Source organism: Alligator sinensis, unplaced genomic scaffold (genome assembly GCF_000455745.1).
Source record: "Alligator sinensis unplaced genomic scaffold, ASM45574v1 scaffold465_1, whole genome shotgun sequence".
Taxonomy (NCBI): Eukaryota; Metazoa; Chordata; order Crocodylia; family Alligatoridae; genus Alligator; species Alligator sinensis.
In genome coordinates this window covers 605,363-629,952 of record NW_005841979.1, presented here as the reverse complement: position 1 = coordinate 629,952, position 24,590 = coordinate 605,363, and the positions used below count along the sequence as shown (strand labels likewise).

The 24,590-nt window shown below is 43.9% G+C and overlaps 1 protein-coding gene across 1 annotated transcript in view; it reads right to left on the bottom strand.

The window, feature by feature from the left end:
- The window catches only part of PAWR (pro-apoptotic WT1 regulator), a gene marked incomplete at its 5' end in the record, with an annotated part of 132,192 nt that overhangs the window by 6,888 nt on the left and 100,714 nt on the right, over positions 1-24,590 (bottom strand). The window contains 2 exons of the mRNA XM_006021120.2: positions 7,401-7,505; positions 10,157-10,304. Of these exons, the coding sequence (XP_006021182.1) occupies positions 7,401-7,505; positions 10,157-10,304 (253 nt within the window). The remainder of the gene's footprint in view (positions 1-7,400; positions 7,506-10,156; positions 10,305-24,590) is intronic.

The window sequence follows — 24,590 nt, the reverse complement described above, 5'->3', positions numbered from 1 at the left end:
AGAGTGTGACAGAGAAGTTTAGGTTTCACATACCAATAGGGAAAAATGACTACATAACTGACACTAATAGGATTGCAAATCCTCACTGGATATGCTCTCTCCAAACACACAACTTTAATTACAGTAATAACTCAGTGAGGTCAGAGGTGACCAACTCCCAACTATTCCAAAACTGAACTAAGATAACAAACATTTTGATGTCTTCAAATGACTTTCCTTTCAGATATCTGAATACCTTATGAACCATTTTATCCCTTACTTTTAAAAAAGGTAGCAGAAGTGCATCAAATATCTTATTCATTTGGAATGAAACAATGCTGTTTACAAGTGGTCTTTTCCAGTGACTGTCAGCGTAAGAGCACCTTATGTTTGGAAACTTTATTATGATCTGCTTCCTTTCAGTCAAAACTTTGGATTAAAATGTTAAAATGTACTTAATTTATCAAAATACATTAAGCATTGTTTTTAAAAAATATATTTACTTAGCAATGACTATAACATAGAAAAGAGCCTTTTATACTCATAAAGGATTTACCAATGATGTAGATAGACCAGGGGTGGACAAAGTCCAGCCTGTTGGTCAGATTCGGCCCATGGTGGACTCCATTTCCCAGCAGCCCGTGCCCACGTCACTGTGGCCAGTTTTCATGGAGACCCCAAGAAGGGTCAAGCCGTGACAGCAGGGCACCAGGGTTTCCGCGGAGACTCACTGAAGCAACACTGGCAGGGTGCATGGCTGGGCAGGGAGCTGCTCTGGGGCTGGGATTTTGGAGCACTGACAGCATGGGCGGACCTGGGGCAGAGTTGTGATTCAGTGCCTGCATGCCCCTGCCTGAGGCGTGAGGACAATGGGGCAGAACCATGATCTGCTCCCTGCACGCCCTTGCCTGGAGCACGCAGGCAGTGGATCACAGTTCTGCCCAGCTCCGGACCATGCTGTCAGTGCTGCAAAATCCCGGCCCCAGCTCCAGAGCAGCTTACCACCCAGACATATGCCCTGCCAGCGCAGCTTGGGCAGGTCTCCATGTAAACTCTGGCCCCATGCCGTCATGGCCCTGCCCCTCCTGGGGTCTTCATGCAAACCGGGTGCAGTGATGTTGGCGCAGGCTGCTGAGAAATGGAGTCTGGCCGCCAGACGGATCTGCCATTTTGCCCACCCCTCAGCTAGACTGATGAAAACTTCTTAAAGTGGCACCTGTCTGAATGCAAGCCAACAGCCCATCATTACAGCTTGAACTGGTCAGAGAGGTGACCAATAACATATTAGGCATTATAACAATAAGGTTCTTTTCAACACTTCACTAGGGCTTAATTAACAACAGGGCTTTGTGGAAGAGAAGAAAGTAGGGAAATAGTGCAAATATATAGAACTCAAAAGAACTCCAGGTGCTGGTAAGGAACATTCACTACTCTGAGATGGCTGCTGCACATCCATGTTTGGTTAAGGTGAAAAAACAGCTATCATGCTATTATTTAAGAGAAAGCCAGTGAATCAGTTTGTTTTTAAGAAAGTCTACAAGAAATGGAGGCAATCTTAAGGACATGAAGGTCAGTAATTTTCCTAACTGATATGAATCTGATAAAGAGAACCTTGATAGAGAGATGGAAAGGGGAAACATTGTCCCTTAGGTTTAAAGGAAGCAAATGATGCAATTGAGATCGAATGCTTCTGTAGCACATAGTCAATCATCCTATGCAGGGGTCTTCAACTTTTTACTAAGGATGGGCAGTAGGGCTGTGCAAAAAAAAATCATTTCATTTTGACATCCGTTTCGCCGTTTCGAAGGGACAGGGTTTCACATCGTCGTTTTGTTTCATTTTGAAGCGCTGTCCCATTTCGTTTCATCAAAACTGTTTCACTGTTTCGACAAGTTTCAATGTTCCGCCCATAGGTTATAATGGGGAATCCTGAAAATGCCTAAAACTTGCCTGATTTGGATGAAAATTGCAATGATGGTAACCCCCTCTTAGGGCATGAAGCCTGCCAAGTTTCAAGGAGATCGGTGCAGAGGTTTCTGGGAAACTGCATTTCAAACTGTTCAAACTAAAAGTCCTGACACTTGCCGGCAGTGGCAGCCTCCTCTCATCTGGCGCACGGATCTGGGAGTTCGTACCCTCAGTAGGGCGGCAGGGCTGTGCTGGACTCCTCCCGGGGGTATGAGCCCCCAGATCTGCACACTGCTGCACACTGGATGAAAGGAGCACTGGAGCAGATTGCTGCTGCCACCTGGGACTCCTCTCATCCAGTGTGCAGATGTGGGAGCTCGCACCCCCGAGAGGAGTCTGGCACAGCCCAGCAGCCCTCTGCTCCAGATGAGGAGGCTCAGGCTGCCTCTCCCACATGAGACTGGCACTGGGCATGGGCTGCGCCCACTATTGGATAAGATTGCTGCTGCTGTCTGTTTCAGGCGGCTGCAGCAGCATAAGTCTCCTCTCATCTGGCACACAGATCCGGGAGTTCTCACCCCTGGGAGGAGTCTGGCACAGCCCAGCAGCCCACTCTTGCCACAGCACTTCCTGGTCGGACCCTGCACGATGTCTCCTGGAAACAGGCATGTGGTAAAGATGGAAATGTCTCACACCCTTCTGGCTTTTCAAATAACCCTAACAGGAGCAGAAGCATGCGCACACGTGCCACAACCCTTTCCAGTTTGTCTGTGAACAAGGCATATGACGCACTTTTACTTGCAGTGCTGTGGCTGCAGCATCATTCATAACACACTGGGATGCCACACCCCAGTTGAGAAATACTGTTTTAAGCTGCTCTTAAACTGTTTAAGCTGTTTATAAAACACGGATCAAAGTGAACCTTTGTAGGGTAGATCCGGGATGCGGACCATAGGCTGCTGACCCCTACCCTAGATTAACAAGGTTTCTGAAAAGACTAAATAAATACTGTTTTATGTTACACTTTATATTAAGCAGGAATTGCTGTCAGCCCTAGTTTAATGCAGAATAAGTATAGTTCCAAGGACTTACAGTACAAAAAAGGGTCCTAAGAAATCTCTATTCAGCTTCATGAATTTCTCATGCCAACAGGAATAATCTTTTCCACTTATGGCCACAGCAGGAAAGGGCTAACTGTTTCTTGGAGGTCAACAGACCACTTGAACTCATGTGAAATAGCAATGCTCAGATCTCCAATGCCCAGGCTGAATCTGACTCCTCCTTTGAGGTAAGTGGCGTGACTTGTACAGTTTGGCAATTTTCCCATGAGTTCTAACTTCACTGGACAGAATTGAACTAGGACTCTGTCTTCCCCCGGTTTGGGGACAAATAGAGGAAGGTACAGGGAAAAAAATCCTCTTTAAATGTAAATGTCTTCAAGATGGACAGAGAATCTACTGTTGTCCTTGAAGAAAAGAGAATCTACTGCTGCCCTGGAAGAGAACTCGCAGTGGTTTACGTTTTGTCTTGTTGCAAACCTCCTCCCCTCCCCAAACCTCAACCGAATAACCCCACACGATTCCTCACTATCTATTCATGCTTGTCATACTGATTCCTGCCTAGTTTGCCCAATGTTGCCCTTTCCCACCAGATGGACAGCCATAGCATAATAGCAGAGGGCTATGCAAGGCTCCCTTAGAGCAGGGGTTGGCAGCCTATGGCCTCCAGAGATCCAGCCTGGAGCTGGACAGCTTCAGTGGTGGCAGCCAGATCCTAGCGACAGTCTGTCACAACCCAAAGGGTGTGATTTTTGTTTTTGTGTGCTTCGGCACTGCTAAATTGTTCCCGCTAAATTATAGCTTCTTTGCACGGTGGAGTTTTCTGCTGCAAAAGAGAACCCCGGTGCAAGGGAGAATTTCCCGCCAATTTGAAGCTTTCTTTGCAGGGTGCATTTCTTTGTTGCAGCACAGAAATGCTCGTTGCAAAGAGTTCCCGCCATTTGTATGCTAATTCGAGTCCCATTATGGGCCAGTTCTAAATTATTCACACGTGGCGGCTAATGATTGGCTTGCTAGCCGTATAAAAGGCTTGAGTGGTTTCCACCCAAGTTGGAGAACTCCACGAACACCGGGAGGAGGAGACTTCACGCTGTGTGAAGATCTCTAAGCGCTGCGGATCCTTACGGACCCAGTGCATTTCAAGCAGGCAACAGAGGTCTGATCAACCTCTAGCCTCTCCCCATCGTCGATCGCAGTCCAGACGTATCCCTTCCCACGCGCAAAAGAACCGGACCCACGGAGCCTAGCAACCTTCGTGTGAGTCCTTGCCGGACGACTTCAAAGCTCTTCTACCCGGGTTCGAGTCCTGCAGGTTTATTTTCCCGTCGCTGAAAACCCTTTGCGACGTACCCTCGTGCCCTGCAGGTTCGAGTTTTGTTTTCTTTCCTGTCTGTAACCGCAACTCAAGCAAGTTTTCCAGCCTGCACCACTGCCATCTCGGTGTAAGTAAACAATCTTTAAAACTACCGCTAAGCGTTTGTGCCTAATTCCAGCTCGACGGCCTTCCCTCTCCGACCCGGCGTGCCCAGGCTGCTGGCCACAGCCCGCGTGCAGCACGGAAAAGGGCTCGGGTCGCTCCCGGCCCGCACACAGCCCACCTCAGACCCAAGCAGGGTCATTCTGGCTCACTGCCAGAAAACTATTGCTGACCTCTACCTTAGATTCACTTCTCTGGGAGTGAAATCCCAGTACTTTCTTTCTGGTGGCTTAATCATTGACATGATATTGTTGACTGTTTGTGTCCTAAGGTTTTAGGAACTCAAAAAATTGTTCCCAGCTCCAAATACAAATGTAAAGCTAGATGATCCAACATATATTAATCCTGAGATCTTGCAAATGAGTACTCAAGCTAAGGCTAAGGCACATGAAACCAAGGAGTTTACAGTTCCTTCTGGGCACAGAAACTGCAAGAGAAGCGTATGCTCCAATGCAATACACATGTTGATGACATATCTAATGTTTAGTTTGTAGCATTTTGCCAGTTCTAATCCTCTGCCAACCAAACAGTTATACACTGAAGAAGCCATCAGTCTCAGGCTGAAGAAGTCTCCCTAGCTGCCAAAGATTGCCTTTAAAGTTATTTATGGCCACCTTTTCTTGAGTTTAGAAAGTATATAGTTTTTTTCCAAAAAACAAAACAAAACAAAATCCAAAGAAACTTCTGTTGTGTCCTTTTGCAAAAATGACTGAACATCTGTCCTCAACAAGATCCTGTGAGAAGGTTTCTGAGACAAAGTTTTGGAGGATAGGTAGCCAAACAATTCCCAGAATTGAGAGCTCTCTGGGGAATGCAGTTGCATGCTTTAAAAAACAGGTACTAAGCAGGAGGGAAATTACAGTTAAAAGTGGTTTGACTCCATCAAATACAAGCCCTTCAAAACAGCCCAGAAGTTGAATAATTGTATTTTTGCTTAGATCGATAAGGCTTCCTCTTCTGCCGGTGCTGCTACTGGAGCTGAGTTAGTACTACAGCTCCTGCTCTAGAGAAAAGGAAGAGAAAGGTAAAAAGCACTGGTTTTGGTAATATAAAGAAGGTCTGACTCAACTTAGAGGTCTGAAAGAAGTTAGGGGATCTACCACTAGACATTCTGTGGTGCTGTATTAGTGACAATGGAGGGCTCGCTGGCATGCCTTAATGTGAAAAAAATAACTGCACCTACAGCATATGTATTGCCACGATCCCCCAAGTACTATGTGACTTGTCTATTCCCATAGGGACAATCCTCTGTTTCTGTGCAAGTCCTTCATGATTTTGGTCTACCGCTAATCTTAATGATGCTGTTTCTTCATTCAGCCCCAAACAACACTGTTCTTTAATTTCTCCAGCAGTTATTCATTCTTTGAGCAGAGTCTTTGCTCAACTGTGAGGTCCTCCATGTAAGGCCAGTCTCAGAAAGACCTAATTATTTCTACCATGAGTGAGACCTTAAAACAACTGTTACTAGACTTCCCAGATGCCACAGCCAAACTGAAAGATGTTCCAAAAGAATGCCTAGCTACAGATGGATCTTTGGCAACAAACGCTTTGACTAACTGTGCATCTAACTCCTGGAAGACTGTTTCAGGCTTAACACTAGGAAAAACTTCTTCACAGTCAGGGTGTATAGACTGTGGAATAAACTCCCTCCAGGGGTGGTGCAGTCACCTACCCTGGAAATCTTTAAGAGACTGGATGGTCACCTTGCTGGGGTCACCTAACCCCAGTTGATTTCCCTGCCTAGTGCAGGGGGGGCTGGACCCGATGATCTTGGGAGGTCCCTTCCAGCCCCTTACAATCTATGAATTGTACTTACAAATCTTACTTCCAGCCCCTTACAATCGATGAACCTAATCTTCAAGAAAGCCATGAAGTCTGTGTTGCTCTTGGGGAGGACACTAGAAACAATGAAGTCTTTTTGTACCTTAACTTAAGATCAGACACACAAAGCACCTATACACAAGTGTGGAGCCTGCTCTGACACACTGGAATACCAGCTTGTTGGAGCAGACTCAGTTAACTGAGTCTGCTGAAGTGTTGCAATTGCCATGCTCTAGTAGCCTCCTAAGTCTTGTTTATCAGTGTCCCCATGCATAAAAATGGCAGCGGGGGCGCTTAAACTAAAGCTTGAACCAGCTTTAGTTCAAGTGCCCTCACCACCATTTTTAAGCGCAGGGACGCTGATATGTGAGATGTGGCAGCGCTTTAATTTGCGCAGCTCTCAAAGCCACTCTAATTAAAGTGCCGTTCCCCCCACTCCCCACGTGTAAAACTACCCATAAACTCTGATGCTCTTTTCTTTTCTGTGCAATGAAAGTTTTGCAAAGTATTTAGTTGGGGAATGACCTCCCTCAACAAAGTTCAAACTGCCTCTAGCAAGCTAAATCTAGAAAGAAAGCAGGAGAAGAGAGGCATCTTTGGAAGCTTGGTCTCTAACTTTGAGTCCCATCATCTGGAACATTAAGAATGTGCATCAGGAAGCAAAGAGCCCTAAATGGAAAAAAAAAATCCATGAAAATTTTAAAAAACTTCTAGTTGAACTAAACAAGAAAAGAACTAAGTAAAATTAGTTAGAACTGCAGCATATTTAGTTAAAGGAAAATTCTAGGAAACAATTTCCGAAGTCTGGTCCCAAAGATACAGATGACATTCCTAGCATGCTGATTAGCATGGCTGGAAGAAACAGAAGTAATTATGACTATACCATCCACTTTATAAACCTTGTATATACAGGTACTCCAATATACAGTTTTCTATAAATCTACCTGGATTAGTGGCACATCCCCTACTGATGAAAAGGCACAAGAAGAAAAAAGTTTAAATTTTCAGCAAGGGGGCACAAAACACATAAAACAAAAATACCCAATTTCTTGCCTATTTCCCCAAAAGAATGAATTAAGTTGGGAACAATAAGAAGAGGTGGGAAATTTGGAGGCTCTTCTCGTCTTAAGGTAACACATAACATAAAACGTGCTTACTCTGTTTAATAAATCGATTTCTTCCTTCAGCTTCCCAATCAGCTCCTCCTTGTCTTGTGTCATTTTCACTAATCTCACATTTTCTTGTTTCTCCTTTGCTAGTTCCTGTAAGTTATATTAACAGTCTTAAAATTAGTTTTTTAAGAAACAGTTTCAGTTCGTTCTAAAAGGAAAAGTTAGCTTTTATCCTGAAATTTCTTTTCTTCAGAAATTCAAGTCCGCAGATCCTGAGTCTTCAGGCCACTGCAGTCCAAAGACCAGACAGGTCTGTTAAGTTTAGAACAAAATTTTACTCTCTGATAAGCCACTAGAGTGACAAACTTCCAGAACTGACATTAACAAGTATGTCACTTAAGCTCTAAACCCACAAGGTGACCTGAAAAGTATGTAAATGAAAATATTAGCTATTAATGTTACTACAATGATGTACACCAGAGAAGGCAGAATTTTATCCAAGAACTGTGAGCAACAGAACTGTTTTACTAAATTGAACTACAAAGGCTTGAAGACTCATTGAAGGATCTCTGGGCCAAGATAGGAGAGAGAACTAAAAGTCTGTCATATGAACAGTAAATTGACACACATAAATATTAAGAATCCAGCAAATCAGGCTTCAGGGGCCACATTCTATTCCATTTTGCTCAAAACCTAGAATTCCATTAATGCTTCTACTTTTATAATACACTGTCATTTGACCCTTAAGACTGAATCACAAAAATTATAGAAGAGGAAAACCCACCGACCTTTTGTACTAACAGTTTTTTTGGGACTCAAGCAAAGTGGAACAGACTCATGTGTAGGCTCTAGAGGTGTACCGGTACACTGGTCCCATACCAGATCGGCGCAGATTTAAGGAAAATTGACAGTATCAGAAATTAGTTTGTTGGGTTTTTTTAGCTGATATGGCCAATAATGTGGCTGATAAATACTTCATGCATGTGTGCAGACACAGCACAACACACATTGTGGAAAATGGACGGGTCCGGCTGGTAAGTCTGTTGTAAGGGAAGGGGCATGGGGCGGTGCAGATTGAGGTCCCATCAGTGAGGGAGGGAAAGAAGCTGGGGCTGGAGTAGGGTGCCGGATGGAGCAGTGAGTGGCTCATTCAGGGGGCGCGGGGATGGGGTGGCAGCTCCCGCTACTGCACACACCCCGGGAGCGCACAGGGGGGCATGTGCCCCTGGATCTGCATGTGGGGCGAGGGTGGGCTGCCACTGCGGGCTGGGACCAGGGTGGTGCCGAGCTCTTTCTGGTTGGGGCTGGGCCAGGGCTGTGCTCGGAGCAGGTGGTGGCGGCACTGGGAGCGGGGTTATGGTGAATTTTGGGGTCGTTGCAGCCCCTGGTGTAGCCCCGCTCCCAGTGCTGCCACCACCCACCCCAAGCACAGTCTGGCCCAGCCCCCCACTGGGGAGAGCATGGCGCTGCCCCAGTCCCAGACTATAGCTGCAGCCCACCCTTGCCCCATGAGCTGATCCAGGGGCATGTGCCCCTCCATGCCCTCCCAGGGTGCATACAGTGGTGGGAGCCACCCCCTGCCCCCCAGACGAGCCGCCTGTGGCTCCAGCCCATGCTCAGCCCCGGCTGTGCAGCCTCCTCGCCAGCCCAGCCCCACTCGCTCTTTAACCTCAGGGACCTCCATCTGCCCCCTCCCACTCCCCTTTCCTCCCCCCTTGCTCCTTCCCCTACAACAGACTTACCAGCCGGACCTGCATAGCAGCAATCGGATCAGTCTTAGCTGATATGGCTGATATGGCTTGTTAAAAATTGACCACTGGTATTGGCCCCAAAAATCTCAGATAAATCTATTTATGAGCCTAATAGGTTAAATAAAAAACCTATTTAAACACTCTCCTTCCTCTTTCCACTCTTTTGGCTGTAGGTTATTTTGGAAAGAGGCAGACTTTGGAAAGGAAGTATACAGGGCAAGTTCAGTTAAATCAGGCTTCCCTATTAAATCAAAAAGGAAAAAAGAAAGAAAAAGAAAAAAAAAAAGCATAAGTGCTTTTCAGTAATTTATTTCCAACCTTTCCAAAATCAGGTCTTCCTTGAGCAATACATTTACGTACCAACCCTCATCCACCAAGATGCAAAGGTATTTGGCAGGCTATATACATGAATAATTTCAGAGGGAGCAAGGAAGGCCAGGAATAAAGCTGGATAACATTTTTCAGCAGAAACTGTTTTTTGATAAAAAATGTAGATTCAAAAACAGAACTGTTACACAATTACACACTGGTTTCTAGAAAATAGTTTAAAATATGGTGAAAATACTTGTAAATTATTTCAAAATGCTCAAAATATTAATTAAATGTTTTATTCTGAGGCATTGAATTCAAACTGTGAATTCTAAGTATTGAATTCAAACCGAAATTAATTTAATTAATACACATAGATGGAAAAAATCCTTTAAAAAGTCTTCCATTTGGGTCATTCTGCAACAACTGTTTCTGTGAACTGTCATTAAACAGAAAAAAAATGAGTTATTCAGAACTTAGACTATGTTTCATAGCCTAAGAAGTGAACAGATGCACAGGTCTGATAGGATCACCTTTTGTATCGCTCCCTTATATATTAAAATGAGAATTTCACATCTGCGATAATAAAAATGTCAATGTCAATGTGATTCTGCATATATTTTTTTATTCATAAAGAGCTGACAGTACTTTAATATGATCACTTGATACTTATCATCTTTCCAGTGAATTTAAAAAGATATTTCACTTTGCAACTAAAACAGATCATAGGTTTGTATTTACCCTTTCAAGTTCTTCAATCCTCTTTTCCAAAACTGTGTTTGGTACAGAGTTCCCAGAAGAATTTGCATCCCTGCTGCATCTGCTATATCCTGTCCTGTCGGTTCGGGAATATCGATTTGGGGCATCATCTTCAGGTGCATTAGTTGTGCTGTATAGGTAAGATTTAGCTTATTAACATGCCTTAGTCTAAGATAGTAAACATACTTTTAACAAATATTACCTGTATTGTCAATGTTTCTAACTGTGTTTATATTCTTTTCCAGATGTCATCATATTAATTTCAAATTGAATATTTTTCATATTAAGTATTAGTATCTTAAAGGCAATCTCAGTAAAATTTACCTTTCATTTTGTCTTTAGTTAAAGAGTTGTTCAAATTTGACACCATCAAAAACCCCAACAAAAAACAAAAAGCCAACCAGCTAAACCCTGTAAGTTCTACCACGGAGAACTATCTGCCTTGGTCAGAGGCTAAGGAGATTGGAATTCATCACTTAAACAAAGGCTTTCATATCTTAGACAACATATGATCTGAAGCCTCTGAATCAGAGTACTCAAAAAAAGGCAATTTGTTCTTTTGGAAAAGTGCATGTGCCTTGTGCAATGAGAGTCCCAAAGAGGGAGATGCCCTGTCTCACTGTTTAGAGTGAGACTGAGGGAAGCTATCTGAGGGTGACCCTTAACTAAGAATGTCCGTATGATTTTGATGTGTGAGGAAAAGGCCAAGAATGTGTAAGGAGTTGAAGGTATCTACCCATGATAAGGAGAAAACACGGCGCAAAGAAGTTAATGTATAAGCTAAAGCTAACACCTGAGTCCCTAAAGGTAATGTAGCAAATATTTCTCTAGATAACAAAACTGAGACATGAACAACAATGTTTTAAAGGGTAGTATAAAGAAGGAATATAGCGCACTCATATACTTTAGCCCTGCAATCCACAGTAATATTTTCATGTGTAAGTATTTATGGTGGTTTATCCCACCAGGGATACAACGCTCTATCAATTTTGGAACCTCAGTATGATCTACTAGTGTTATCAGCAGAAACAACAGTCTCAGCTTTGCTCCATCATTAGCAACTCTATTTCTTGACTCACTCGCCTATTCAGTATCTCATGGAAAAAAATTATAAGAAAAACTGTGTTTACAAATGGGTTGAAGATGTATGATTTATAAAAATATATAACGAAGAAAAAATATAAAAAAGAATTTCCTAATACCTGTGAAACTAAAATTCATGACTGATACCAAAACAAAATACTAATCTAAAAGTTAAGTTCCAGTTTTTGGCTTTAGTGTATTAGCATTTGTATCCTTTATCAGGTCCCCCAAATACCAACTTGTATAGTATGGGTATGGCATACTACAGGGGTTGCAATAAATTTCAATTTATTAAAACTACTTGGATTACAGTTATCATTACATATCAGTTCAACTTTTTATATTTTCTGTTACCAAAAAATTACCCCCTAGAAACAAATCTGAAAAATCTGAGTGCAAGGTCTTTAAACTTGGGATAAGGGATTTTATATATTTAATGAGAGCCAGGTTTCATATAAGTAATACTTAGAATTAAAAACACAATGTATTCAATACAAAACAAACAAAATAAGAGATACATTGACTTGAATTAAAAAAGGAAGGTTCAGCATTAAGAATCGGTCATAAACTAGTTTCATAAACGTGTTAAAATATGAAGGACACACAAATAAGTATTCTTTGTGTCAGAACTCTCCACAAACTAAACTCAGGGTATAGACAGATGTAAGAACAGTATCAGCACCAAAAGTACTCTGTACAGGTTGTTATGATGTAACTGTTATTTGTAGTTTGTTTCATTCAGGGTTAAAATGAGTTTTTTAGCTTGTTTGTACTGCTACAGGAACATGCAGATGAATAGTAACAGCATAACAGTGGATGTACATTCCTGTGCTTTAATTCCCCTTCCCCTTTTAAAGCTGTTAAATGTAACATCTGTCCATAACCTCAGTCTCCTGACAAACAAAGACACCATAAGGGAACCTAAGAGAATGGGTATTATCAGAACAGATACCCAATGCAGCTACATGTTTAGTTATGATTAAGAGTCGATATTAATCAGCTCTTCAGTAGCCTGTAGTTGCTGCTTCATAATGAGAATGGGTGGTCATTCACAATGCACAATCTCAAATAAAAAAAATTAATAAAAGTGGTACATTAGAAAGCTTTATGTCCTGGCAGGAATATTAGGAATCCTTCAACTTCCTAATCCCACCACAGAAGACTTCCTTGCCTAACCCTCACCTGCCAGGGAGGGGAGGGGAGAGGAAAAGGGAAAAGAAGAGGGGAAGGGAAGGCTAGAACCTTTCCAACAACCTTCCAACTGCAAATCAGAAATCATGCAGCTGAAATATGCATGTGTTGGGTATCTAGGGTACTTTGAAAAGAATTTCAACATACCACCACTACACTATGCAATATTTCCTTTGAAAACATATCTATGGATGTGATTAACATGCTCCTTGAAGAGCCATTCACTTTATAGTTCTAGAAAATCTTGCTTGACAATGTGAAAATCTAGATGGATATAGTGCATATCAAAAGCAAGCATAATTTGGTGCAAAAAACAGCTTTTCAAGGATATAAGCACTGGTTTGCTTCAGTATGTGTGGGGTTCCAAGACATACTGACACAATTGTAAGGAATTTTGTAGCTTAATGGTATTACCATATTTAGCACTGTTTACTCTTCATCTGAAGGACTTTTTTTTTTTTATATATCTTTCCTAACACCGGATATGCATGTTGCAACACAACAGAATAGAAATATTTTAGTTTAACTCCATAACTCCTAAAAGGTTTAAAAAGAGGTATTTTTCCCTGTTTTATATACTGAAATCCAGGTGGCCCTATGGAGTACTACAAATCCAGTACGCTCAATCTTCTCATTCAATTGTGACTTTTTTTTTTCTTTTTTTTTTTTTGGTATTGGAGCAGCATTATCTTTGTTTAGTCAAGCATCTCAATTGTGCTCTTATAAGAAACCTAGAAGGAAGAACTGGAGAGGAGTTCATTATTAGAGATGCAGCAACACCTACTTTTTAATTAGAAATATTCTCTTCATCTTATTGTCTTTCTGAAAGAAAAGGACAAAGCCATATGTCCTCTTTGTATTTGACTGGGGGAACTCAAGACCCCTCTCACAGTTTCCCCCAGTGAACAGAGATGATGCCTAGGTATTTAGTAACAGCAGAGGATGAGCCAGACGTTTTCACAAATAGGCAGAAAGAACTGACAGATGCCCTGGCCTAGAATACGGGAAATTCTGAGGTGGCAAAAGAATGATGGGAGAGCTCAGGGAGGGATGACATTCCCAATACATAAGATACAAAAATATGGTTTCATTATGCCCTTAACATCCTGCTCTATGATCTACTAGAGAGGTGCTCAACTTCTGTTCCGCAGGCGGGATGGGTGGGATCCAGTTCATTCACGGGTCAGATCTGGCAAATGAGCCGAATCCAGCCATGTGCAATGGCCCAGAGGGACAGCCTGGCTCTGATCCAGCCATGCAGGGTAAGAGGGGCATGGCCTGGCCTTGATCTAGCACTGCAGGTGTGATCTGACCCTAACCTGGCCACACAGGAAGGAACAGGGCACTGTGTGGTCTGCACAGGTGAGGGAGAGCATGGCCTGGCTCCAACCCAGCCACAGGGAGAAGGGAGCTTGGCCCAGCCCCGTTCTGGCTATGTGGGGCATGGGAATTTGGTAGTTGGAAGGAGTAGCAGTATTAATTGCCACTGCTCCACCACCACCAAATTTCCCAACCTGTGGGGTGCCCTGCAGGCCAGATACGTGACACCACAGGCTGGATTTGGCCCATGGACTAGAGGTTCAATCTACAACACTGACAGCTATGGCCTATCATTGGCCAAAAATATGGTGCCCAGGAAAACTGTCATAGCACCATGTACTTTTTTATATCAAAGATCTGGTAGACAGAGGTAGAATCTTTTAGAAGGAAAAGAACATCACATTTCTACTGGGACTGGTTTAGGAAAACCTGAACACGGAGGAGGTGAGTAGTATGGTCAGCCACAGACAAAAGTGATTTGCTATCAATCCTGTAAAGGGTACAGGCAATAACTGACAATCTCTAAAACCATACCCTTATCAATGGACAAATAGTTGGCCACCCAGTATCCAGGATATAAATGCAGATTAGGAGTATAATTTAAATTTGTAATTGACAACTCATCAGCCAGCCGGATAACTAATACGGCATGGCAGAGTTTATTTTATCTTATTTCAACTCTATCTGACAACAATCCTAATATAGATTACAATGGATTACCTACTCCTGAAATAAAGCACAGTTTGCTTCCATTCCAATTCTAGAATTCCTATAAAATATCCCAAGCTCTAGTTGGTCCTGGTTCTGGCATTGCTGAAGCTACTTATTTTAACTGACCATTTTAACTTTTATTGCTCAGGATCAATTTGTGACTCAACCTGTTCTACTGGACATGCCCAAGGAGTTTAGTTTTGGGGCAGAATTAAAATATGTATTAAGAATATACTGCATCACAGCCAAATCATCATCCATTTCAGGTTTCCATCAAGGATGCTTCTGGTCTTTGCTGAAGACCTGATACTATGGTCTGCCATTAAAAGACACGGACTATTGGAGGCTCTGAAATAATCTCACCCTACCTAAAGTGACACCTAAACCTCCCCCACAAAAATACACATCCATTGCAAGTCAGCTAAGCATACAGAAAATCACAAAATGCATTGCATGAATGATAAAAGACTCCTTGAAAGTGAAAGAAATGGCATCAGAGGATTTTTGGTACCTATAATCTTATCTGTGATAACTACATGAGAGGTTTTCTTCCTGACTGTAGCACTTTTCAAAACCATTTGAGCAAAACAATTATGAATATAGAGAGCCCAGTGTTCTCTCAGTGTGGATAACTGAAGATTCGGATTTGCTTTGCAAATTGTAGCTAAACATCAGAGAGAAGAACCTATGTCGCCCATGGTAGATTAGAGTTAGATGGCTTCTTACATTTGAGAACTTTTAATTACTACACTCCAGTAGACCCACTGCTGCTGGGTGGGCAGGAGGCGCCTCACCAGATAAACACTGTCCAAAAGTACCTGGAATCTCATTTCATTAAAACTACTCAACCAAATACACATTTATGTGATTTCAACTATACACATTTCCATGTCATTCTCAAATCTTTCAACTTGCAGTTAGGCCCACCCGGGACTTACCCGATTCCTTGGAAACTTTTTTTTTTTTAATCTTAAAACATATCCAATTCATGCTACTTCCTCTTTAGTTTTTTTTATTTTTATAAATATGTATATATAAATAGTTGTACTTGGTGGACAACTTAGTGAGAAGACCTCATTATAATGTCTCCTGGGGCTGTGAAAGAATTTGATAGCTGAGAGAGAAGAATAGATGTGCCAACTCTACTTTCCTCTCTTGGGTGCTATACAGGACTTCTGGGTCAAGCAAAGCACTAGATGTCCTGCTCCCAAAATGAATCCCAAAATATGAGACTGAATGCCTCTTGCAAGACTCAGCAGCAAATAGTTAGGGACAACATACCCAAGCCTACACTAAGGGAATTCTGGGTCCAGAATCCCAGTATTATGAAATAATTTTTATATTTTTTGATTAGGAAAACCAAGGCCAATTTCATGTTACTAAAATTAGTACGGGTGGAGTCTTTTAGTCATCTAGGAAATAAAATTCAGCAAGTTCTGAAGGGCTTAAATTTTTCATCCATAGGACTTCCTTATAAGACCTGATTAACATGTGCTAAAATTTAAAACTGCATTTTAGAACATTATTTTGCTTGGACTTGTTGGGAGGAGGGGAAAAAATTTCCTGCCTGCTCCATATCAGTGGTCAATACAAGCAACTAAACAAAATCATTCTATCTGTAAATTATTACCATGTTATATTCATTCTCGGCAATGAACACCAATTACAAAGGCAGCGTACCCCTCAAAAACCACTAAGCGATTCTAACTTGAATTTTATGACAATCTGATCCCAAACTGAGCCTGTCTGACCCATGAACCAGGAAAAATCTTTTGAGTTATTTTAAACCCCGATTTGCAAGACATTTTATTGTACAGTTTTTAATCCTTTTAAAACATTTGCTCTGAAAAGCTAGACGTCTCTAGAACTAGTAAAGATTTTAAAACTAGCTGTTTGACTGCTTCTAATATATATTTTTTTATTTTCTTATTCATTTATGTTTCCATCTCATGCTTTGTAGTTGCATGAAAAAATATTCAGTACAAAAAGATTTACCAAAAAAAAGGCTCTTCACATGTTCTCTGGCTGCCTGCAGATGTGGAAAAAAACCCCCAAACAAACAGTGCTTTACTTTAAATTCAGCATGCTTCTGCGCCAAGCATGCCCAGAGGAGGCATCATGTTAGTTGGACTCAGTTTTCCCAAAACCTGTATGGATCGGGTGCTTTAGTAAAGCTTTTTTGGCACTTCTATCCAATGACTGATTGAATAAATAAGTCCCGCTGAAGCACCCAATCTATACAGATGCTGCAGAACAGGGTCAAATTAACATGTTGTAGCTTCCAGTAATTTTTTCCCCCTCCCATATCTGTCAGTGCCCTCTGTGATCAAGCATTTAAATAAAGACTACATATTAGTATCACACGGTCTTAATCGCAAGACCAAGGATTACATAATTTGTATTTCTTAGATGAGGTGATTTAATAACCGCTCAAAAAATAACTGTTACTTCAAGGCTGCAAGTGCCTGACTTTTTTGGGGGGGGAAAGCAGTCATAAAGCAGCACAGGGACTGCCACAGCATTCAACAACTTGGAAGCATAAGATGAGGCAGCTCACTGGTTTGAGGAAAAAAATCAAATAAAGAGGAGCCAGGCTTTTGCTACAGGAATATATTTATATGGATTTGTTATATAACTGAAATATTCAGGTGATTAAGGAGACATGAAAATGTATGTTCACATAAGGATTCCCTATTTGGGCCTTTCAATTCCACAATCTTTCAGTAGCTTTCTCCCTAGGATACAGAAGGCAGGGAACACTTTTGTCTTGGCTGGAGCCTAAAATTACACGTATTCCAAAATGGTAGCTTCCACCTCTCTAAAATTCTCATTTTTTTTAATAAGTAAAATATATAATCATCCTTTCTTTAAGCACTGAATTCAATGGGGGTGAAGATTTCACCTTAAGAAGGTAAAACAGTTAGCTTTCTGTAGCCCTGTTTGGTAAACTACACCGAGTTGAATTTCTATCGGCAAATCCAGTCCATCTCTAAGATTATTTGTGGATTTCTGATGGAAAAAAGGAAGCTGTATATCTCTAAAAGCTCTCCATGGCTGGAAGCTGTGCTTGTGCTGCAGCCAGGGGGAAAAAAGGGAGGGGAGAAACAACAGTGGCACAGGTGCAACTTCTAGGATTTCATCTGTATCATGAGTATAACCTGTATATATATTAACATTCAAACAATCTGGCTAGAGACACTGGCTTATAGCTGGGAAATAAAACATATCTATATAATCTATATATTTATAGAAATAAAACATATCTATATTATGCGGTCTACTTAATACACCTGCAATACTGTTTTGGACCCTGTGTTTTCTTCTGTACATTCTCAACCTACAATTAACTTTATTTACTAAAGCTCCCAATCCCCCACATCTGTCCCACCTCCTATTATTTACCCAGTACAATTTCCCTCCCATTTGGATCCCCAAAAGATCCTTATTTTTGTACCCACTACCCCTTTCCTAAAATATGGAGATTCATCCTAACCTTCAAATGCAATGGAATATTTAATATTTTACCTGAATAATGAAATCCTCCCTGGAAGGTTTCTAGGGGAGTCATGGCACTATATTATAGTTTGTCAGATACTTGTATTTTATATCCTTCCATGGTAGGATCAGAAGTATCTTGGGGGGAAGTGGAGGCACTGAGCTTAGAACTGGTTAACAGCACAACAGTAGAAACATCCTTTGTCTCCAGCCTCCCAGAAATTGGAGCTGGGCAAGGGGCAGATGCACAATCCCTCCCCCATCAAGTCAGGCATGGGGGACATCCCTGCTCCATGCAAAGCAAAGGCTGGATAGTCCCTCCCTCTCCACACACTGGGCAAAGAGGGAGAGAGAAATCTCCAGCCCTTGCTTTGTTCAGAGGGATTTCTCCTGGATGCTTTGCTCTGCACAGGGGTAGGAATTCTGCGCTTTGTGCCACAATGCAGTTTTCCCCTATGCCTGCCTCTTGGGTGGCCTCTTGGTTCCTCCCCAGACACTGCTCAGTACAAGGAAATGGGATCCCGCAAAGTACACCTTCCTCCACAGGGGGGAGGCCTGGCTCTGTGGGGAGAAATTTCCCCTGAGGGCCTAGCTGGGGTGGGGGGAAAGGGAAGGGGTGACCTAAGTGCCTGGCTTTGCAGAAGGAGTGCCCCTGCCTACTTAGAATCACAGATTGCTGTGATAGGAAGCCAGTGAGGGGTGGGTGCAGGAGGAGTGCACCTTGGGCAGTTGGAGGATCAAAGTCCTATCACTCCATGCCACACTTTCAAATTAAAGCTTGATAGAAACCAGCTACAAAAATGTTTTACAAGCAACATCTTTGAGGCCGGTCGGCCATTTTTATTGTGCTATAATTACTTTGCATGTGTAATAAGTTTCAATTTATTGTGCAATTAACCAGTTAAATGCACCAAAAAGCAATGCGCCAGAAGCTTTAGTTTGTTTGAATCAAGGAGAGCATAGAGATCCCTATGTGCTCTGTCTACAAGGACTCTGCCTCTGTTTCCAGCCATAGGAATGAGCAGAATGCCTGCTTTAAATATACTGTGCTGGATCTCCCTTCTCTGCAGTTTCTGGGAGTCCACCTCTTCTTATGTTTTATTTTCTCTCATGATTTTCTATAATCTCAATTTACTCTGAAGCTCCTTTTCTTCTTTTCAATCATCTTCATCTTATTTTGAAGATTTACTGCTGATGTTAGGTTTCCCTTCACCTTTATCTCCAATTCATTCATCCTGCCCTCAATTTCTTTTAAGCCCTGCTTTGATTTTTATCAAACTGTGTCCCCACATAGGATTTTAAAACTCTGATTTCTGGGATTAACTCACCCCTGTTGGTAAAGGGCGATGTTTTGTCTTTCTCCTTCTCTGCTCCACCTGTTCTCCTTCCTCCTGAAGAAGCCACCTTCTATTCTGCAAACCCCATGAGTTGTTCTGAATGAGGATCTTCCAGCAAGTGTCTGGGGCAGTAGCTTTTCAAACTGATCCTCTTATGAGGGGTACACATTCAATAAACAGGGGAAGTGCTTCTGGAGAATTAAGGGGGTTATGAAATCAGCAGTGTTTGTGGATTGTGCCATGTCTCTCATGGAGGGCTAGCTTCAGGCAGCCATCTGCGCCGGTGACATCATGTGACACCTCTCCGAGCAGTGGTGGGCAAAATACGGCCCACGGGCTGGATCTGGCCCATGAGGCCATTCTATCCAGCCTGCAGGGCCCCTAAAAAATTTAGAAAATTAATATTTCTCTGTCTTTGGTTCCTGTCAAAAATGACAGGAACCAAGGGCAGTAGGACCCAGGGGAAGCCCAGCGGGCTCCCACAACAGCAGGGCCCCCCCAGCCCTCTCCCCCCAGCAGGGGCTTCTGGCCTGGGACCACATGGCTCCTCCGCCTGAAACTCAGGTAAGGGGGAAGGGGGAGGGAAGGACAGGAGAGGTCCCTGGGCAGGGAAGGAGCCCAGGGAAAAGTGGCCTGGGGAAAAGCTGAGCGCGGGTGGGGGAAAAGCGACCCCTCTCCCACCCTGTGGCTGGCGCCCCATGCTGAAGCTGCTCACAGCCTGCTTGGGGCTGCCTGTGCCTGCTCAGGACAGCCCCACACAGGCTGCGAGTGGCTGCAGCAGGGAACGCCAGCCATGGGGCGGAGGAGGGGCTGCTTTTCCCCACCCACACACAAATTTTCCCTGGGCTCCTTCCTGGTGCGGAGGAAAGTGGCCCCTCCCTGCCCCATGGCCAGAGCTCCCTGCTGCAGCTGCTCGCAGCCCTCGCGGGGCTGCCTGGAGCAGGCACAGATAGCCCCATTCGGTCTGCAAGCAGCTGCAGCGTGAGGTGCCAGCCACGGAGCAGGTAAGGGGCCACTTTGCCCTCCCACCCCGCACTCATCATCACCTTGTAACCTGGCCCCACTGCCAGCCTGGGCCGCGTGCAGCTCCAAACTCGCCCATCAGAGCTGCGTATGGAGACAGCAGCTGTGGCTCCCCCGCCTGCCATACCGGGCAGTGTTTGCCACCACCGCCTGTGGGCTGCCCAGCGTGCGAGCTCCAGGTGGGCAGCAGCAGCCAATACTGCCCAATGCGGCAAGCAGGGGGGCCGCAGCTGTTGCTGCTGCATGCAGCCCCAACAGGCAAGCCTGGAGCCGACATGGGGCACAGACTGACTGGCAGCGGGGCCAGGTTACAAGCTGGTGCTGAGGGTGGGGAAAAGCGGCCCCTAGCTTGCCCCATGTCCAGCGCCCTGCGCTGTTGCTGCTTGCAGCCTGGGTGGGGCTGCCTGTGCCAGCTCCAAACAGCCATGCCTGCAAGCAGCTGGGGGGGGCCCTGGGAGTGAGTGGGCAAGGAGCCAGCAGGAGCACAGGGCCCGCACTGGTGTCTCGGAGCCAGTGCCGGTGGGGTCCAAAGCAGGGTGACAGGAGTGCAGGGTCCCAGCTGGCAGGGGGCCCTTGGGGGGCTAGCTCCCCCGTCCCTGCTGGTACAGCCCAACCCAGCTCCACAGACCCCTGCCAGCCTGTGCCCCACTTTGGGCCCCACCGGTGCTGGCCCTGGGACATTGGTCCCAAGATGGTGACCGGGGGTGGGGCACCTGTCAAGGGACGGAGCTATCCATGTGGCCCTCAACAGCCTGCCAAAACCGGGTAAGCAGCCCTCCACCCAAAATAATTGCCCGCCCCTGTCCCAGAGACTACTTTTTAATGAGATACTTACTGCTGTCACTTCTGGGTTCTCCTCATTCATGCAAGGCTCATCTACAATCTGTAGAATGCCTCTAGGTAAATAGGTATAAAATATTCTGTGCTGTCTTGCAGAAAACCTGCCAATTCAAGAACTAAAATAGTTTTCCATGGGAGAAGAGAGAGTGAGACTCTGCACTCTTCACAGACAATCAGACCCAATGAAGAATTTTAGCAGAATGCCAGTGAGATCAAATTTTATGCAGTCAAATCAAGTGAAAATCTGGGGTGCTGCTATGCTTCTCTGAAATGGAGACGGTGTCCTGGGTTTTCTCTAGGAAAATTCCCCCCTAGGTACTTCTGTAGGTAAATATTGAGATAATTATTTTCTTGCTTGTATCAAATTCATCTTTGCTGCCAACTCCTTGAATGCTTCTCTTTTTAAAGATATGCTGAGCAAGAGTCATCCAGAAAAGTTTCAACAGAACACTCACAGATCCAAGACCCTGAAGATCTTAGTAAAAATATATTTAAAAATATTAAAACATCAAAGAAAGTCTAACTTAGCACTGAAAAATCTCTGTGGCAGCAGAATAATAATGAGAAAGTTATCTCAACCTTAGTTTTCTGTTTATGTGTTTTGTTTCTTTTTTTATTAAGTGTCCTGCAATTATAAACTATATTTCCAAACTGAACTTTTGCCTGTCCACTCCGACCCAAACTGAGTTTGTTCTCAACCAGTTACTGAGAACCAGGGTCATGCGATGGAGATACAGGCAACCCCCACTTGATGAGGTTTCGCTTAGCGTGGTTTCGTTATAGTGCTAATTCAAAATACCTACCTGGTTTCACTTAGCGCTGAGCGCATTTCGTTATAGTGCTCAGCGCAGGGGTGTGGAGAAGCAGTGGCAAGGGAAGTGGTGAGTGGCAGCTGGCGGGAGCCCATGGCAAGGTGGCAGGAGCACAGGATCCGCTCTGGCATGTGGTCCTGGAGCGGCCAGCAGGCAGGGAGGAGCAGTGGAAGCAGCAAGAAGGGGCAGGTGGGCGGCAGGAGCACGAGGCCCAAGGCCAGGGTCAGCAGGAGCACAGGGCCTGGGCCTGGGCCAGTGCAAGCCGAGCCCACAGAGTTCCTGCGCCCCCACCCCCTGCAGTGATCTGGAAGTGGCGGCTCATCTCAGTGCCAGGTGCCCTGGAAGGAGTCCCCGCTGGGCAAAGCGGGTCACAGGTGGTAGGTGGCCCTGCTGCTTACCCCACCCCTGCACTGGTGGCTGGTGGGTGCAGGCTGGCAGGGGCATCGTGGCAAGGGAACAATGAGGCTGGGAGGAGCTGATGCCTTCCCTGGCAGAGCCCACGTGGTGTCTTGCTGGGAGCGGCCCGGCCAGGGCTGGCAGGAGCGCAGGGCCCGGGCTGGCAGGGCCTAGGGTGGGGCTGCAGGAGAGCGGGGTCTGGGCTGGGAGGTGTTGTGAAACCAATTATCTTTATTTACATTAAATCCAATGGGGAAATGGGTTTTGCTTAACGCTGTTTCGCTTAGCACGCTTTGCACCAATTAAGAGCACTAAGCGGGGGTTGCCTGTATTAAAAGTCCAGAAAGTTGACCTGAATAATGCCCCTGTCAACATAATCTCAAAGCAAAGCTTTTCTACCATTGTAACGTAAGAGCTCAATTAGAAAAAAGGACAGTGGCTGCACCCATATGAAGTAAAGTAAGGTCTGCTCATCCTTGACAAGTAATACAATCTGTGTTATTACTAAATGAGCCACTAGATCTCCTGGGAACCCCAAATCTACCCAAACTGAGAATACAGGGAAACTATCATCTGCTCTCAATGTCCCTTCTGCTGGACATAGGAAGAGTCAAGGTAGTTAGTTGCCTTTTTGAAGGCAGAGAGGACAAGATCTGAAAGGGGGACTGGAAGCTGAGGGGCAGGAAAATATGGCAGGTGGAGACAGAAGACAGAGACCAGAAGCCAGAACAGTGTATAAAGAAAAAAGACCACTGGAAATCTTAGGATGGTAGGGAGGGAGAGAAACTCCCTTGCTCAACCTTAATTTAGCTTATTTGGCATATATACTCTGATGTAGTGTTTCATGACATTATTGTATTTTTTTTTTAAACAGAATTCCTACCATATTCAGGCACAGAATAATTTTGCCTGGGGAGAACCAGGATTATATGCTGAAAGAAACTGTTTGTCTATGGAGATTCAGCTTCATTTCTGAGGAAGCTTGATACAGTTTTGTGAATGAGGCAGCCAGGAGACTGCAGGAGAAGGAAAAACCATCTTCCTGGTTCTGGCAACTGAGAGCTACCCTGGAGAACTGGTTTTTATCTCTGCTTCTGGCACAGAGGCCAAATGTGGTATGGACCAATCTGTTAAAATTATTAATGTTCTTTTCACAGGTGGTGACTAACTGAATGGTTGACTTTAGTCAATGGGTCTGATTTACTGACAAGCTGCACATTCATGACATCAACTGAAGTTTGAGCACCTGAAGTGCTTCATAATGTTAAGTGGCCTGAAAAATCAGGTTCTGGGTGCCTTAAATTAGAGATCAAAATTACAAAATTTAATTGATTTGTGCCTCAGTTCCTCTGGAATATTTTACAGAAATCACCATGTGTAAAATAATTATAATATCTTCTCATCTAGTATTGTGAAAACAAATTCCTTAATATTTTTAAAGAAATCAGATAATATGTGATAAGCCTGATAAATAACCCAATACAAAAATGATTCATTCTGTCTTCAGAATAGGGGCATAAATAGTATCCATTAATCTTAGTACAGGATCACAAATTGGACAAAATTGCTGCTCAGTAAATAAGCACAATCCTCATTGTGCATTGAATGAGGAAAAGGACCCAGGAAAAAAATATTTTGTGATCCTGCAATTCAAAACCACCAAAAAGCATAAACAAAGAGGGCTAAATTACAGTTACACTTCATAACTTGAGTAATATAACCTACACTAAAATATACATTAGTAATACCAAGATATACTGTATGATAACACTTGGTAAAGATCAGGAGTGTCAAACACATGGTCCGTGGGCTGGATCTGGCCGGTGGAGCCCTGCCAGTCAGCCCCTAGTGCTGCCCCTGGGTCTCAGCAGACCCACATGGGGCATGGGCGGGCACATGCAGTGCAGATCCTAGCATGGCTGGAATTAGCACCTTGTGAAATGCAGTCCAATCAAGGGCGTGTAGTACAGATCCAGAGTGGGCACTGTGCTATACGTGGTGCCTATCCCAGACAGACTGTGCCACACAGCTCCTGCTCTAAGATGTGTGCCACGCACAGTGCCCACACCAGCAGCTCCATGAATGAACCACACATAGTGGTTGCTCCAACCAGTCTGGGACCTGCGCTACACAAATCTTTTCTCAAAAGGCTGCTTTGCTCAAAAGCATGTACTGTAATAAGCGATCAGTGACTAGAGAACAGAATTT